The 19,032-nt window shown below is 43.4% G+C and overlaps 1 protein-coding gene across 4 annotated transcripts in view; it reads right to left on the bottom strand.

Annotated features, from left to right (window-relative positions):
* The window catches only part of FAM13A (family with sequence similarity 13 member A), a 359,592-nt gene that overhangs the window by 110,256 nt on the left and 230,304 nt on the right, over positions 1-19,032 (bottom strand). For all 4 annotated transcript variants that reach the window (XM_062199865.1, XM_062199863.1, XM_062199866.1 and 1 more), the window contains one exon: positions 14,355-14,518. In XM_062199865.1, coding sequence (XP_062055849.1) covers positions 14,355-14,518 — 164 coding nt within the window. The remainder of the gene's footprint in view (positions 1-14,354; positions 14,519-19,032) is intronic.

Below are 19,032 nucleotides of genomic sequence, written 5' to 3'. Positions count from 1 at the left end.
TCTCACTGAATGGCTAGTAAATGCCTAAAGATAGAAATTACATGGTTCTCTCCAGCTCCTGTGGCCCAGTACACAATGTACAGTACATAGGAGTTTGTTGACTTTGGGTTACTAAAAAAAGACCAGCTAACATCATAGAAGTCCACATGTATATACTCCTATATATTTTTTTATACTCTTATATTTTTGAAATTGACCACACAAGGGATCTTTAAGTTCAAGAAAAATGAATATCATGAAAAAACTATGTACAGATGTGAAAATTTTTTTATTAAAATAAACTTTTAATTATCCTACAAACTGTATGAAGGACTTCGGTTTATGCCACTGAAAATGATCTGAAGATATAACCATTTCCTTACCATTACTTGCCTAACTCTCGCATCAACCACTCACACTGTAAACAGAATTTGAAAATTTTTTTCAATTGAAGTTTGGATTCTAGTGAAATGTCAAAATTTGAGTAAACATAGCAATTGTATTGTGGAGCAAATTTTGATGAATGGGTAGAGAACCATTTGTTTGAAAAACATTTTTTAGAATGTTTATTTTTTAAGAGCCAGAGGGAGGGAAAGAGAGAGAGAGCCCCCATTGACTGGTTCACACACACACACACACACACACACCCAGATGTCTGCAATACTGTGGCTGGGCCAGGCCAAATTCAGGAGCCTGGAACTCAGTGCACGTCTCCCAAGTGGGTGGCAGGGTCTCAACGACTTGAACCATCACCACAGCCTTCAGCATCTCTTAAGCAGGAAGTGGGGCTTAGGAGCCAGCACCAGCACTCAACCCCATCACTCCAACATGGCGTACAGCTGTCTCAACCAGTGTTTTCACTGCGAGTCCAAACACCTGTCTATTTGTTCTTTAGTAACGAAAATATCGAGAGAACTATCAAAGACTTTCATTTTAAAAGGGGATTGAAGTTAAACACTGGAAAATATTTTTAATAGATATTTAGCTTATACAAAACAGTGTATCTAAGAAGACCTTGGGACATTTATCATGGGAGCTGTGGTGGTCAAGAACTGACTGGAAACCTATCGGAGGAGAGACAGTTAGATTTTGTCTGCTAAGCCCGTCTGGGACCTTGAAGCCCTATCCAGCCTGCTTTCCTAATAACCCTGTTATGAACCTCAGAGAGTAGGAACCCCCAGAAAATGGCAGCTGTGTCGGGGAACCATGTGGTAGAGCCCTTCATGGTGTTCCCAGGGCCTCTCAAACTCTCACTCCTGTGGGAGCCGCTGCAGCGAACCCCACGCAGGCAGCACAGCAATCCTGACATCTGCAATTTTCCAAATTATATTGTACACGGTGTGGTTATGAATCCCGTAGCTAAGCCTCCTCATTGCATTTCAGCTGCGCCGGTCAGTGAAGGATCCTGAAACTTGGCTCCAAGCAGCCGAGAGTGAAACACTATAAGGAACACACACACATTCAGGAAGTCGTCCAGTGCCCTTCATGAAGTACAAACACGGCAGAGTTATGACTGGGTTCTTTTTGCTGGCTGGACTTCAGAAACAAAGGAAGTCTTACTGAACTGCGGGAGTGAAGAGGTCAGACGGCTCCAAGGACAATGGGGCACCCGGGTGGATACTGCTGCGTGCTCATTACAGATGCTGCCGCAGGTCTGATTCCCAGGACGTGTACTACTGTGCCATGTCACGCAGACACGAGTGTCCTTTGTTCGGCAAACCTAAGGAGACACACACGTCTGCCCCACGTGCAGACAGTGCAGAGATTATGACAGTGACGTTCTAAACAAGCAGTGCAGGACAGACAGAAATGCAAGATGATACAGATATTAGTGGGGACGATGACGGCATGGCTGTGCTGGCTTCTGTGGTATCTCTAAGGGTGTGTAGTACAAGGTTCCCTCCTGTTAGCTCTTTCCAAGGACAACAGGAGAGAAAAGGGGCACAGAAAATTCTACTGTGTTTATAGTTGGCTTTTTCACCCATGAGAGTCTCTCAGGCATGGAAAGCCAAGACACTGTGGGAAAAAAATGACCTAAATGAAAGATCTCTGGGAGTGAGATCCCAGCAGAAAGAACGGGCCATCAAAGAAGGAGGTACCTTTCTCTGAAGGAAGGAGAGAACTTCCACTTTGACTATGGCCTTGTCTAAATAAGATCAGAGTTGGTGAACTCAAGAGGCTTCCACAGCCTTGGCAGCTCATGCCAAGAGCCTCGGGTGATTACTGACGTCATAAATAAGAGTGTCAATTGTTAAATCAACAACAGGAGTCACTGTGCACTTACTCCCCATGTAGATCTCTGTCCTTAATGTGTTGTAGTATGTGAATTAACGGTATAACTAGTACTCAAACAGTACTTTATACTTTGTGTTTCTGTGTGGGGTGTTGAAATCTTTACTCAGTATAGAGTTGATCTTCTGTATATAAAGATAATTAAAAATGAATCTTAAAGAAGAATGGGATGGGAGAGGGAGTAGGAGATGGGATGGTTTGCGGGTGGGAGGGTGGGTATGGGGGAAACTTTTGAAACTTATGTTTATTAAATAAAAGTTTTCTATTAAAAAAAATAGTTGTTTTTTCTCTGAGAGGTCCAGATCAGCCACATGGAGACAGAGGAATTCAAATCCAAACTGGGAGCCAATGTGGGTACTCCAAAAAGGTCATGGGCACTGGATTAAAAGAGAACAGAGTGCCTGTCGGTTGAAGCTCCAGCTGCTCCACTTCTGATCCAGCCCCCTGCAAGTGCACCTGGGAAAGCAGCCAATGATGGCCCAAGTGCTTGTGCCCCTGCCACCCATGTGGGAGACCCAGATGGGGCTCATGACTGGGGCCTGGTTCAGCTCTGGCTGTTGTGGCCATCTGAGAGTGAATCAGCAGATAGAACATTCTCTATCTCCGTGTCTCTCTGCCACTCTGCCTTTCAAATACATAAATAAAAATCTTTTTTTTAAAGGCTTGCTTTGGTGCAAAAAACTTTCTGAAAATTCAGCTTTTTTCATAACCTGTATTTTTCATTAAGTTTCTGAAGATTCCTTAGATGGCATCACAACAGTGACGACTGGCAGCAGCGACTGGGTCTGTGCCCGTGAAGCACTGCTGTGGGTGCCAAGGAAGCAGAGCCAGCCCCTGTCCTCTGGGAACTCACAATCAGGCTGGAGAGAAAAGCACACACACCTGAAAGAGCGGAGTAGCTCCGCGCAGAAGACAGGCAGGCAATACCGCTAAGATCACCAGAACGCCATTGCACCTCAGCCTATCGACTCAACATGTAACCTGGCATAGCTCACTTCACAAATACTTGGGGTAGGAATAACCTGAGAACCACAACTTCTTCACCCAAGGCCACTTTTCAGATAAGAGTTTCTTGTTGCAGAGCTACCTGACAAAACTGTGATCTAGTTGAAAAAAAAAAAAAAAAAGCCCCACTTGGGGTTCTGACCATTTTAGAGCAAATATCAGTAGAAAATCCGACCTGGGACCCAAGGCAGTCCTGGGAAGTGTGGGCCGAGAGCTGGCTGCACCTATGCGAGAAAAGCAGGCACAGGGCTGGACGAAGGCAGGCTGCGGAGGTGGGGACAGGGCATGGGCCCTCCTGTAGGCCGGTCCCCGGAAGCCACCAAACAGGCTCAGTGCGGCAGCCCGAGAGGTTTGACCTTCTCGGTCTGCAGAGTTGCTAAGGGGTGCGGGGAGCATCACGCGGGGCAATAAAGACAGAGACGCTCAGAGAGCATTCTGGCAGTGGCTGGGAGCGGCCGGATGGCAGGGCTTGGGGATGGGGCAGCGCCTGGGCCACCTGACGCCCAGCCAGACGTGTCTGCCAGCTCGAGTGACGTATGAGCGAGGCTCAGTGGAGAAACCTGCACAGGAACTGCGGATCCCGCAGTCATTATGGACTTAGCTGAAGACACAGACATGGGAAAAACGAACCCACTAGGGGTGGAGTAGGGAAAATGTGGTAATTATCCGACCGCACCGTGACAGAGGCCTGAATTAGGGCTGAGATCAGGAGAGGAAGAACACAGAGGAAGGGCCGTTGCAGATCCTGAGAATGAAACCCTTACAAGATCGGGCGACTGATGATACAAACGGTATTGAGCCTGGCGGTCGTGAGGATGAAAGGAAGTGAGCTCTGTTGGGGGACAGTGAGTTTAAGCTAAACGCTGAAGTGGAGACTGCCTGGCAGGCATCAGAGGCCAGGGACCGAGCTTCTGGGTGGCAGGTGCTGCCTTGAAAATGATCGTTTGTCGCTGTTGGCTCGGCCGCAGAAGGGATGGCAGAGGGGGAACGAGGAGCCGAGGGAGACTTGGCGGATGGGGACTCTGGAGGTGGACAGGGAAGAGGGGCACGACACAGGAGGAGGAAGGAAATCAGGGACATTTCAAGAATCCATGAAACAGCTCCAAACGTTGAGCCCTGTGACAAACGTTTGCTAAAAAAGTGCAATGAATGGATGAAATATGCAGGGTCTTTTAAAAGCTCATGGACAATATGGATTATGAGAAAGCTAAGCATGGATTTTAAATCCTTTTGTACCCAAATCAACGTTCTCAATTCATTCCATTGTTCCATGAATGGGTTGAATTGCCCTCATATTCTATGAAAATTCATAGAACTCAATGAGGAAGACCAGTCACCAAACCTATCATAGCAGGTACCCCTGGAGGAGAGAGCAGTGAACTAGAATCGTGGAGCAAGAAATTCCATGGGAACTTCAGCCTTATCAGTGATGTTTTCCATTCTTTGGAGAATGTACTCCTGAATTAACTAAAGCTTACAGAGGAAGAGAACATGCCAGAAAGCAATTTTAGACTAGAACAAGTCTTCTATCCAGAACACGCCTCCCAGGAAAGATCTGTGTTTAATACACTTTGAAAATTGATTTATTGCAGTTCCACTCACTTATCTATCAAGTTAAGAACATGTCTGCAACTTCCACAAAGCTATTTTCTTTAGCTTGATATTCCTTGTCATAGGATTTTAGATACACAATTGGCACAGAGGTAGGTAATTTTTTATTCCCACGACAGAAAAGGAAAGCTCTTAATCACCTAATCTCTTTATGGAGAGTCGAGTACAAAACTTTCATTCATTATGAAGGTAGCCGTGGGACGCTCACCTGGAGAGGAGACCATGAACTTCTCTCTGTTCACACTCAGACCTAGAGCCTCCTGGAGGCACAAGGCTCAACTCACCACAGTAGCATTCAGGCTAACTTCTGGTAATAAACAAGGATGTGTGTGTGTGTGTGTGTGTGTGACTCTCAGAACACTGTAGCTTTTTCTCTCGATTTCCATGTGTCCCAGAAACACCAGTTACGTCGGTAACTTCTGACTACAGCACCGTAGCTACAAACTGGAACCCTCCCAGGCTGAGAAAACAAAGAGCTGTTTTTTTGCCCTTCCTCGCCCTCTTCATGAATCACCTTCCATGAAGATCTGACCTTTACGCCTGCCACTGGGCTCAGTTACAATCAGAGAAACCTAGGAAGGAGCGAATTCTCCGGAAACCTAACTAACGCAGCTCTTTCAGCAGACTGGGCTTACAGCAGTGGTGGCACCTCAGCGATGTGCCAGCAAGTGACTGGCTTATTCTTTTTTTTTTTTTTTTTTCTCTTGAGTCTTTTATTATAGCATGCACTCAGTCCATACTGCCTTTTTTTTGTTTTTTGTTTTTTTTTATTAAACTTTTATTTAATGGATATAAATTTCCAAAGTATAGCTTGTGGGTTACAATGGCTTCCCCCCTCCCATAACTTCCCTCCCGCCCGCAACCCTCCCCTTTCCCGCTCCCTCGCCCCTTCCATTCATGTAAAGATTCATTTTCAATTCTCTTTATATACAGAAGATCAGTTTAGTATATATTAGGTAAAGATTTCAACATTTTGCCCACATAGCAGCGTAAAGTGAATAAACTACCATTGGATTACTAATTATAGCATTAAATAGCAATGTACAGCACATTAAAGACAGAGATCCTACATAATTTTTTTTTCAAATTAATTAATTTTCTATGCCATTTCCATTTTAACACCAGGACTCATAGAATGGCAGATGTCCTAAACAACACTCTGGCCTCAGAATCAGCCCTCAAGGCATTCGGATCTGGCGGAAGAACCCATGAGAGTATAGCAGGCATGGAAAGCCAAGATATCACGGAAAAAAAAAAAAAAGACCTAAATGAAAGATCTCTGTGAGTGAGATCCCAGTGGAAAGAACGGGGCCATCAAAGAAGGAGGTACCCTTCTCCGAAGGGAGGAGAGAACCTCCACTTTGACTATGACCCTATCGGAATAAGATCAAAGTCAGCGAACCCTAAAGGCTTCCATAGCCCTGGCAACTCATGACTAGAGCCTAGGGAGATTACTGACGCCATGAACAGGAGTGTCAAATTGTTAAATCAGCAACAGGAGTCACTGTGTACTTACATCCCATGTGGGATATGTCCTTAATGTGTTGTCTAATGTGCAGTGATGCTATAACTAGTACTGAAACAGTATTTTTACACTTTGTGTTTCTGTGTGGCTACAAACTGATGAGGTCTTTACTAATTATATACTGAATCGATCTTCTGTATATAAAGATAATTGGAAGTGACTGGCTTATTCTTAAGATCCTCCTCATCCCCACTTACTTTTGGTTCTTGTATTTTAAACCCATACTATTGAGATACATTTTCTGTATTGTAAAATCCACCTACATTCGAATATACAATCCAGTGATGCTTGTACACTTACCAAGTGGTGCGATCATCACTATAAATCAGTTTCATCACATTTCCATCCCCCAAATACGATCCTTCTGCATTTACAGTGAGTGCTTGTTTCCCTCCCCTACACCCGGTCAGGAATCTACTTCTTTTTTCTATGGAGTTTCCTTTTCTGCACGTTTCATGTAAATGGAATCATATATAATCTCTTGAGTGTTCACTTTGACTTTATAAAAAAAAGTGGAGATTTTCCTTGGTCCTTTAAAGATACAATCCATTTAAGGAAATATATTACCTTTCCAATGAAACATTACAACAAATGCTTAATATCTAAAAGATGAAAAACACTAACCCTGTTTTCTATTTAAGTTCTAAAATTCAAAACATTGAAAGTAATATCATAATATAGCATTAGAAACAGTAAGAAAATGATAATTTATTTCACTTATTGAAAGAGTGTGAAACCAATCCCTGAAGCTTAAAATCATTTTAACATCTCAAACTCTCATCTGGCACAGAGGTTTTTCCTTTGACTGTTAAATGATAAGTGTATAATTTTCTCTCCCAGAAACAATGTTAAATGTCCTCTTTCTTAATAAACCCATTAATACCCGCAGTTGAGTTTCTGTGATCATTTCCCCCAATAGCTTTAAAAGGAATAAGATCAGGACATCTTGGATAGTGAGCAATGTTCAGGCCTTGCTGAGGGAGATCCACCTGTCCAGTAGCTTCCGCATTTCCACCAGCGCCCCTGCCATACCCAACTCACACCATAGGCACATTGGGAAGAAGGACTGGCATTCACTCCTTTAAAACAGATAAGTCACATCAAATTTACACTATGTAGTCTATTGCAAGTTTTAGTAACATTCACACACATTCACACACAAAAGGAATTCTTAATGGTATTTTGGGACTTGCAACTCTCATTTTTAGGTGACACAGACTGGCTAATGCTTTCACTGAGTGCAATGAACATGCCATTAAGCACTTTTGTCTTTGGCTCTGAATTCAGCACAAAATAGATCATCCCACTGAGTTCCAGCATAATCAAGAGATACGTACCCTTGAGCATTTTACTCTTGAAGCTGCTCTCATTGAGACAGTTCTACACAGATTAGAAGAATGAATGTTGTTTATGATTATATCCTCAATACCGATTTTGAACACTTAAAGCAACACAGAGAAAATGAGTTACTCATTTAAGTAATGTTAGAAAATAGAAATCAGAACAAGTGATAAACAATATCCATCTCCTCTTTGTACTCTCACAGTGTCCTATATTAAAATGTTACTCCTTTAAGATTTTATTTTTACTGTTACTCTTTAAAAGTAGAAAAACAAGGGATGCTTGTTCCTATTCCCATTACAGACCAAGAAGAAACAGACTTGATGTAAGATTTGAAACTAAGGAGAAAAAGGGTACAGGTGAGTCAATCTGGAAAAAAAAGTACTACAAGAAGGTCTACATGCATCAAATTCAAAATTAGCACAAACAGACTGTTAGCTAAAAATTGCTTCTCGTGAACCCTAGGAATTAACCTTTACCCCATTGTAAAATCATTGGATGCTTCATCATTCAGGAAATCTCAGTAGCTAAAGGTTGGTTCTTGGTCTTATCTAAGTTGTTAACTGATAGGGTAGCTCTGCTGAAAGCCACAGTCTTACGCATGAAACTGTTACGCCTCGTTTAATAACTGCAAACATAATGATTTTGTTTTTTTGTTTGCAAAATTAACCAGGCTTACCAGATCATAGGTGAAACCAAAATATATTTTTGCTGAATCACTTTTCATTTCTTTTTCAAAGAGCAACTAAAGAAACTCAGTACCAGGAAAAGCCCAGCTCCAAGGTGTCTTCACGATTCCTTGAATATGAGGTAGTAAGCCAAGGCAAGTGCTGTATCTAGGCACGGGGACATTACAGGGTGCTCAGAGCACACTGCCAGCCTCGGGGTCTAAGACTGGGGCAGCTCACCAGCCGTTACAGAGAAAAGGGAGAGACTGAGAGAAAGTGGTGGCGTTGGATCCATTCTGTACACACACGTATTTGTTTTAATTTAAGAGGTACAAACTAGTCCATAGCTTGTTCCAGCAAGTAACTGCAAATGAAAACAGCTTCGTAAGTTCACCTTTGAAGTGCAAATTGGCATACTACCTATTCTAGGATTTCAGGGATATATAAAGGACTTAAAATCTATTGCGGGGGTGGGGGGGGCAGCGTTATAGTGCAGTAGGTGAATCTACAACTTGTGACGCTGGCATCCCATACCAAAATGCCAGTTCCAGTCCCCGCCACTCCTCTTTCAATTCAGCTTCCTGCTAATGTGCCTGGGAAAGGAGAAAAAGGTGGCCCAAGTTCATGGGCTCCTGCCACTCACATGGGAGACCTGGATCAAGTTTCAGGTTCCTAGATTCAGGGTGGCCCAGCCCTGACCACTGTGGTCAGTTAGGGATTGAGTTAGCAGATGAAGATGCATTTTTCTCTTTCTCTTTCTCTCTCTCTCTGCCTTCCTGTCACTCTGCCTTTCAAATAAATAAAATTAAATTAATTTTCATTTAAACTTATTTTAATTATTGCCAACTGCCCTGGATGAAGTGGTCTTCTCTCAACCCTTCAGGTTGCCTGGCTGTACCTTAAAAACGTGGAAAGAATATAAGAAATTCATAAGTTCAAATATGCAGTTGTTTTGACTGGGCCTACACCATGGTGACCAGAGGAACAAATAGTGATTACAGCAATAGTTAGTTTGGCCGAACTCCATAATCTCACTTCTTGATTTGCTTCTCATAAATACAAACGTATTCTCCAAACAGAAAGTTCTTTCTTTGCTACCTGTAGAAGTAGGAAACTTTTTTTCATCATCTGATTGGATAAGTAAAAAATGATATAACCAACAAACATGAGTTTTTATTTCATGGAATGCATCCTTGACATAATTCCTATAAAGTAATTTGGAAGCCAGTATCTGTGCTAGCGCTTGTCACCTGGCCACTTGTCTCCAGTTTTTAAATTAGAGAGCTTTAAGACAGCTAGGGGGTGGCTGTTCAGTTTAGCAGTTGACACTTGCATTCCATGCCAGAGGGCAAGAGTGTGAATCCTGGCTCCACTCCCAATTCCAGCTTCCTGCTTCTGCTCACTCTGAATCGCAGCAGGTGACAGCTTAAGTGGTTGGGTACCTGCACCTCTGGGGAGACCTGGATTGAGTTCTTCAGCTTTAGCCTGGCACAGCCCTGGCTCGTGCAGGCAGTTTGGGGAATCTTTCTGTCTCTCTTTTATTCTACCTCTCAAACAATAAGAAAATTTTATAAAGGGGCTTTTAAAAAAATAAAAAGGCCTGGTGTTTTGTGTCTGCACCTTCATTGTCTCTTTAACTTTTTCTCACTGGTGCAGACTAATTCCTCTACTGATTGCGACCTGCAGTCTGCTGTGTAGACCACGCACCACACTGCTAGGGAGGTTAGCTTGTGCACACACCTTAGACCGTGAAGTATACCCTTGTACTTGTGGATGGCCCAAACTCTTATTGCTTAAGGTTTATTTATTTACCTTAAAGGCAGAGCAACACACACACACACAGAGGAGAGAGACAGGCAGATAGACAAAGACAAATATTGCATCTGCTAGTTCACTCTCCAAATGGCCACAACAGCCAGGGCTAGGCCAGGCTGAAGCCAGGAGTCAAGAATTCGATCAGGGTCTCCCATGTAGTTGGCATACTCAGTACTTGGGCCATCTGCTGCTGCTCTCCCAGGCACATTAACAGGGTGTTGGATCAGAAGCAGAGCAGCTGGGACTCCAACCTACACACTGATACGGGCATTGCAAGTAGCAGCTTAACTGGCTGCTCACAAGGACAGCTCTGGCCCAAACTGTCTTACCTGGTATGTTGCTACCTGGATTTCCCCCGGAAGCCCTTGTTCTGTCACCCCATGGCTCCCTGGCGCTGCACATTAAGCATATAAACCTGCCTCCACTGCCTTAATTATATTTCATACTCTAATGAAACAAACAAACATAAAAAGATCCTTGCTTGATGGCATACTCTGAGCAATGGTTCTGCCTTCCCTTCAAGAGCCAAAGACTTGTCCCCACACCCTCATTCTCAGGGCTCCTCAGTGACCCCAGAGGGGCGCTTACTCCTCTCTGGGTTACCCCATAGCCTCCGTGCTGATCCCCCCATTCCTCTGTTCCCTTCTTTTTTGTAAGAGATTTATTTATTTGAATGGCAATTACAGAGAGAGAGAGGAGAGAGAGAGAATGAGAATGAATGAGAATATGAATCAGTCTTCCATCCGCTGGTCCCAAACACCTGCAATAGCCAGGCTGGGACAGACTGAAGCCAGCAGCCAGGGGCTTCTGGGCCTCCTGCATGGGTTCAGGGGCCCATGCACTTGTTTCCATTGCTTTCCCACAGGCATTTGAAGGAAGCTGGATTGGAAATGTAGCAGCCGGGACTTTATGAGATGCCAGGATCGCAGGTGGTAGCTTTACCTGGTATGCTACCATGCAGACCCCTTACTGTTCCCTTTAATGCTGCCTTCAGCACTGTTGTTACAGCATCTTCTGCAAAATACAAGTCTGTTTATATAATTTGCTTTCTTTTATTCCTGCAATCACACTCAGTCATTTTCAAGAGAAAAACCCAAACTCCCTGATACAGGACACAGCTTTCACGATCTGATGGCTCCACTCGGCTTCCTAACCCACCTTGATCCTCCCCTCACACCACACCTACTACTCCACACGTCCTCTTCCAAACTGTCCCGCACAGTGTTTTTTCTCTCACTTTATCTCTATTTCCACGCTCATACACTTCTGCTTAACCTGCTAGCTTCAGTTTGAAAGCTTCCTCTTTCTGGAACCTTCTCTGACCCTCCTCACCCTGCAGGGCGCTGTGCCCCTCCCCTGTCCTCAGTCTGCACCCTGTGATATTTGACGTTTCTCAGGGTAGTGCCTAAATCTTGTTTATGGTTTTATCACTGGACCATTTCACAGAGCCTGGCATATAACCGGCACTTAGGGAGCATGTCTTTAATTACCGAATTTTTATTTCACTTTTCTTTGGTCTCTCCCAGCATTAAGACTTACATCTCTTTAGCAAAGGCCACATGTGTAGATCTGAAAGCGTAATTACCTGTTGGAGGAATCAACACTGTAACTGCTCCCAAACCTCCCTCCTCCTATCTGTCCTGCACACTGAGGCAGGATGACTTGTCCTAAGGTGCCAGCTCCTAATGGTCGCCCACCCGGCCCACCCAGCTCAAGCTTGGCTTGGTTTCCTCCACCTGACGGCTGCACCTGAGCTTCTGCTGTCTCAGTTCCTTTGCATCTGCCTGTAAGGTGCTTGTCTGAATCTTCAGACTCACTCCTGCTCCTGAGGTCTGGGCCCAGGTGTCCCCCAAGCACTCAGGCTAAGACAATCTTCAAGTCAGTCTAGCCCACTACCCTGCTGCACTTCCTTAGTGCCCCTCTTTCACTAGGGCCCCAGTCGTCTGCCATGCAGGCTGCTTTTCACTGTGTCTCTGTACTGCCTTCCTCATTACAGCGTCAGATTCACACACAGAGGCCCACCGCTTGCCTCACCGTGCATCATCTGTCTTAAGGCAGTCCTGGAACCACAGCCTAACTGCCGATGTCCCTTCAAGGAAGGAGAGACTGAAGGCAACAATACTGCTGAGCTTTCCAGGCCCGTGATGACCTGGCCTCGCTCCACCGCTCCAGCTGGATCACCAGTGGACTCTGGTTTGCTGTTTCAAAAATGCCCATTATGCTTCCTAACCAAGCCTGTCATCAACATCATCTTCTTTCTCTTCCTATCAAAGTTACCTTCATCATTCAAGACCCAGCTCAAATTTTACCCCTCCTTTTTTTTTTTTGGCAGAAGATTTATTTATTTATTTGAAAGGCAGAGTTAGAGAGAGAGAGAGAGAGAGAGAGAGAGAGAGAAATCGAACTGCAGTCCATCAGCAGGGAGCTGGATCAGAAGTGGAGAAGCTAGGACACAAACCAGTGCCCATACAGGATGCTGGCATCACAGGTTGTGGCTTAACCTGCTGAGCCACAATGCCAACTCCTACACCCATCCTTTAAAGCAATCCAAAATGCAATTTTTTATTTTAAAAGTATTTTTAAAATACTATTTTAAAAGTATTTCTTAGTTACTATTTTTTATTTTAAAAGTATTTCTTAGTTACAATAAAAGATAAAAAATTCTCCGGCCAGCGCTGTGGCTCAATAGGCTAATCCTCTGCCTGCGGCGCCAGCACCCCAGGTTCTAGTCCCGGTTGCTCCTCTTCCAGTCCAGCGCTCTGCTGTGGCACAGGAAGGCAGTGGAGGATGGTCCAAGTGCTTGGGCCATGCACCCGCATGAGAGACCAGGAGGAAGCACCTGGCTCCTGGCTTCAGATTGGCGCGGTGCGCTGGCCGCAGCAGCCATTGAGGGGTGAACCAACAGAAAAGGAAGACCTTTCTCTCTGTCTCTCTCTCACTGTCCACTCTGTCAAAAAAAAAAATTCTCAAAAGAAAAAAAATTCTTCATGCTAGGAGCAAACAAGACTCAGGTGCACTTCACTGGTCTATGAGAACTGCATGTCTTTCTCATCTCGTGTGCTGGGGAAGTTTGCTGTTGGGTACAGTGTGTAACACAGTGCTTAAAAAGCAACGGTCAAAAGGAGATGGCAAAAGCTGGTACCTGCGCCAGTTCTGATACCCGCTTCAAACTGCACATCGTGTTTTCCACTGAACATATTGTGAAAAAGCTTCCAAAGAGAAATTTGCTTCATAGACAGATATCACAGACTTCACATATAAACTCGTTTTTCTTGAAAACAGGGACACTGATTTAACAAAATGTGGGATTCATGACAAGGGTCATAAAATGAAGAAGGGTATATTATTATGTGTGTGGTATAATTCAACGAAGCAATATTATAACTATATACCAAATAATGTGCAACCCACACAAATTTCTACTCTACTAATATCCGTGAATAAGAGCAAAGGTGATAGTTGTCTACATCTTATTTCACTTCACATATTGATCTCTAGTTCTATCAGTTTTGTGGTAAATGTCAGGATCTCTTCTTTTTCATGGCTGAGTAATATTCCATCACACATACACAGCACATTTTCTTTGTCCAGTCATCAGTTGATAGACATCTAGGTAGATTCCATATCCTTGCTATTGTGAATTGGGCTGCTATTAACATGAGAATGCAGATCCCTCATATGCTGACTTAATTTCCTTTGGATATATTCCTAGTAGTTGGATAGCTGGGGCATAGAGTAGATCCATTTTTAACTTTTTGGTGGAATCCTCATACTAGTCTCCACAGTGGTTGATCTAGTTTGCACTCTACTAACACTGTGTTAGGGTCCCCTTTTCTCCCAAAAAGTAACTCTTCACCAGTAGCTATGAGCGCAGCACAGTCCTCTTGGTGAAACAACTTTTTCCTCATAGAAACAAAATAATGATTCTTATCTATCTTGTGATGAGCACTATTACTCGGAAAGTTCTCAAAAGAGACTGGATTTTAGATATTTTTACCGAGTGATACCTGTGGGCTCCAGCAGCGCATACACACACACACAGCTGAGTGTGTGGGCCTCTGGACAAGAACAGATACATAATGCAACACACATCGTGTAGATAAAGGAAACATGCCAACCTGGGCCGCCGCTTGGCACCTTGCGCGTCCTCTGTGGAGGTTATGTTGTCCATGCTGGGTTTTCTGCGGCTCAGCCACAGGCCGACCTGAGACCCGCCATCAGAGAGCACTGCTTGTGGCACCCTGTGACCCTGAATGCATCCCTCACTCCTGGACTTCGGGATCTGAAAATAAAATTGTAAAAAAAAGATTAAAGATCTAAATCTACAACCTGACAGCATCAAATTATTAGAGAACATTGGAGAAACCCTGCAAGATATTGGCACTGGCAAAGACTTCTTGGAAAAGACCCCAGAAGCACAGGCAGTCAAAGCCAAAATTAACATTTGGGATTGCATCAAATTGAGAAATTTCTACACTGCAGAAGAAACAGTCAGGAAAGTGAAGAGGCAACCAACAGAATGGGAAAAAATATTTGCAAACTATGCAACTGATAAAGGTTTAATAACCAGAACATACAAAGAGATCAAGAAACTCCACAACCACAAAACAAACATCCCACTTAAGAGATGGGCCAAGGACCTCAATAGACATTTTTCAAAAGAGGAAATCCAAATGGCCAACAGACACATGAAAAAATGTTCAGGATCACTAGCAATCAGGGAAATGCAAATCAAAACCACAATGAGGTTTCACCTTACCCCGGTTAGAATGGCTTACATTCAGAAATCTACCAAAAACAGATGCTGGTGAGGATGTGGGGAAAAAGGGACACTAATCCAGTGTTGGTGAGAATGCAAACTGGTAAAGCCACATGGAAGTCAGTTTGGAGATTCCTCAGAAACCTGAATATAACCCTACCATACAACCGAGCCATCCCACTCCTTGAAATTTACCCAAAGGAAATTAAATTGGCAAATAAAAGAGCTGTCTATACCTCAATGTTTATTGCAGCTCAAGTCACAATAACTAAGACCTGGAATCAACCTAAATGCCCATCAACAGTAGACTGGATAAAGAAATTATAGGATATGTACTCTACAGAATACTATACAGCAGTCAAAAAACAATGAAATCCAGCCATTTGCAGCAAAATGGAGGAATCTGGCAAAACATCATGCTGAGTGAATTAAGCCAGTCCCAAAGGGACAAATATCATATGTTCTCCCTGATCAGTGACAACTAACCAAGCACCAAAAAGGAAACCTGTGGAAGTGAAAGGGACACTTATGAGAAACAATGACTTGATCAGCCCTTGTCCTGACTGTTGAGGAACAACTTACTAGTTTATTCCTTTTAGTATTTTTTTTTGTTCTACTTAATACTATTGGTTGAACTCTTTAAATTTAAACACCTAAGAATAATTGTGTGTTAATTAACTAAAAAGTGATCTCCGTTAAATATGAGTGAGGATGAGAGAGGGAGGAGATGTACAATTTGGCACATGCTCAATCAGACTTACCTCTAATGGTAGAGTTAGAAACATGCCAGGGGATTCCAATTCAATCCCATCAAGGTGGCATGTACCAATGCCATCTCAGTAGTCAAAGTGATCAATTTCAGTTTATAATTGATCATAATGATAGGATTAAGAGTCAAAGGGATCACATAAACAATACTAGTGTCTGCTAATACTAACTGATAGAATTAAAAAGGGAGAGAATGATCTAACATGGGAAGTGGAATACACAGCAGACTCATAGAATGGTGGATGTCCTAAACAGCACTCTGGCCTCAGAATCAGCCCTTAAGGCATTTGGATCTAGCTAAAAAGCCCATGAGAGTATTTCAGGCATGAAAAACCAAGACACTCTGGCAAAAAAAAAAAAAAAAAAAAAAAAAAAAAAAAAACAAACAAACACAAAAAAAAACAAACCTAAATGAAAGATCTCTGTGAGTGAGATCCCAGTGGAAAGAATGGGCCATCAAAGAAAGAGGTACCTTTCTCTGAAGGGAAGAGAGAACTTCCACTTTGACTTTGTCTAAATAAGATCAGAGTTGGCGAACTCAAGAGGCTTCCATATTCTTGGCAACTTGTGACAAGAGCCTTGGGTGATTACTGATGCCGTAAATAAGAGTGTCAATTGTTAAATCAACAACAGGAGTCACAGTGCACTTATTCCCCATGTAGGATCTCTGTCCTTAATGTGTTGTACTATGTGAATTAATAATATAACTAGTACTCAAACAGTACTTTATACTTTGTGTGTCTGTGTGGGTGCAAACTGTTGAAATCTTTACTTAGTAGATACTAAATTGATCTTCTGTATATAAAGAGAATTGAAAATGAATTTTGATGTGAATGGGATGGGAGAGGGAATTGGAGATGGGATGGTTGAGGATGGGAGGGAGGTTATGGGGGAAAAAGCCGCTATAATCCTAAAGTTGTACTTTGGAAATTTAAATTTATTAAATAAAAGTTAAAAACAAACAAACAAATAGATAAATAAAAGGATTGGAGAAGGTCATAGAGCAAAATACATTAGAGTCATTTCTTTTTATTTTTAAACTTAAAAAACTATTTATTTAATTTATTTGAAAGTCAGTGTTGTACAGAGAGGAAGAATCAGAGAGATTTTCCAATTGCTGGTTCATTCCCAAATGACCACAATAGTCGGACCAGGGCCAGGCCAAAGCCAGGAGCCAAGAGCTCCATGCAGGACTCCCACGTGGGTGGCAGGGGCCCACCTACCCAAGCCATTTTCTGCTGCCTTCCCGGGTGCACTGTGCCATAATACTAGCCCTGAAAGTCTTTTAAATTAAGTTACTGAAGGAACATAATTTGCTCCAATTTATTAACAATCCAATGGATTAACCCATCAGGAAAACACCATGCTAAGCATGGAACTGAAAATACATCTAAAAACTATTTTATAGCTCAGGGCAGGGGAGACACCAACATTTCCAAGGGAAACATTTTAAAAAAGATTGATTTATCTTGAAAGGCAGAGGTATACCGAGAGAGAGGGAAAGAGGGAGGGAGAGTGGGAGAGAGAAAGAGAGAGAGGGAGAGGGAAAGAGAGAGCTTCTATCTGCTAGTTCACTCCCCAGATGGCTGCAATGGCCAGGCTGACCAGGCAGACGTGGAGACTCCCATGTGGGTGGCAGGGACCCAAGAACTTGGGCATCCTTGCTGCTTTCCCAGGCACATTAGCAGGGAGCTGGATGGGAAGTAGAGCAGCTGAGACTTGAACAAGCAACCATATGGGATGCTGGCATCACAGGTGGCAGCTTAACCCTCTACATCACAGTGCTGGTCCCCCAAGGGGAACTTTCAAGTCACCATGAACCCATACTCCTCCCTGGGATTCTGACACAAATGTTCCCCAAGCTCCCTTCTTCTTTGAAGCCTGACTCTATATTAGGGAAAGGATTGTGAGTCCATGAGGCTGGCAAGCTGAGTGAAGGGCAGAACACAGCGGGAAAGAGATGAAACAGAAAGCCTGCAGCCCACCAAAATACAGGGTGTTGGGGGCAGAAGTCCAGAAACACACTACCCTAGCCAGTGAAATACACGCAAGTGCGCTGATTCTTTCCATTCTGATACTCTCGTGCAGGCTGAAGTACGGTGTAATAAATATTTGGTTAAGGAGAGGTGGGGGGCTGGCGCTGTGGCATAGTGGGTAAAGCCGTGGCCTACAATGCTGGCATCCCATATGGTGCCGGTTTGAGTCCCAGCTGCTCCACTTCTGATCCAGCTCTCTGCTGTAGCCTGGGACAGCAGAAGATGGCCCAAGTCCTTGGGTCCCTGTACCCACATGAGAGACCCGGAAGAAGCTCCTGGCTCCTGGCTTTGGATTGGCACAGCTCCGGCCACTGCGGCCAGTTGGGGAGTGAACCAGCAGATGGAAGACCTCTCTCTCTCTCTCTCTCTCTGCCTCTCTGTGTAACTGACTTTCAAATAAATAAATAAATATTTAAAAAAATAAGAGGCCGGTGCTGCAGCTCACTAGGCTAATCCTCTGCCTGTGGCGCCGGCACCCCGGGTTCTAGTCCCAGTTGGGGCGCCAGATTCTGTCCCGGTTGCTCCTCTTCCAGTCCAGCTCTCTGCTGTGGCCCGGGAGTGCAGAGGAGGATGGCCCAAGTGCTTGGGCCCTGCATCCACATGGGAGATCAGGAGAAGCACCTGGCTCCTGGCTTCCGATAGGCGCAGTGCGCCGGCCATGGCGGCCATTTGGGGGGTGAACCAACAGCAAAGGAAGACCTTTCTCTCTGTCTCTCTCTCTCTCTAACTCTGCCTGTCAAAAAAAAAAAAAAAGAAAAAAAGAAAAAAGAAAAAGAAAAAAAAGAAACTCCCACTCTTGCTCCTTCATTTTAACCACAAAGTCTAGCCAGGGTCTGGATCCATTCATAAATACTTCTTGTCACACAACACACTTTTCACTATAGCTACTTCCAAGACACTAACCATTGAAGAGACTAGATAACAGATAATGGGAAAAAGTGATGTGAGGATAAACTTAAACATCAGATAAATTCATGCCTCTATGAAGATTATATAACATACAAGTATGTATACAAATTTATAATATAAAATTAAAAATAAAATCTTAAGAATGCATGAACATAACTTGGAGAAGTTAGTTACATTTAGCGTAGAAAAAAGCAAACACTAAATATCATTCAGCTTTTATTTTTATCATTAAATTTGCCCAAATCTGGTGATTGTTGATTGTTCAGGGTTATATATCTGCAAAGCATTTATAAGCTTATGAAAATCAAGAAAGGAAATTTTTTG

The sequence above is a fragment of the Lepus europaeus genome, chromosome 8, assembly GCF_033115175.1.
Source record: "Lepus europaeus isolate LE1 chromosome 8, mLepTim1.pri, whole genome shotgun sequence".
NCBI lineage: Eukaryota > Metazoa > Chordata > Mammalia > Lagomorpha > Leporidae > Lepus > Lepus europaeus.
This window is presented reverse-complemented; position numbering and strand designations above follow the sequence as displayed.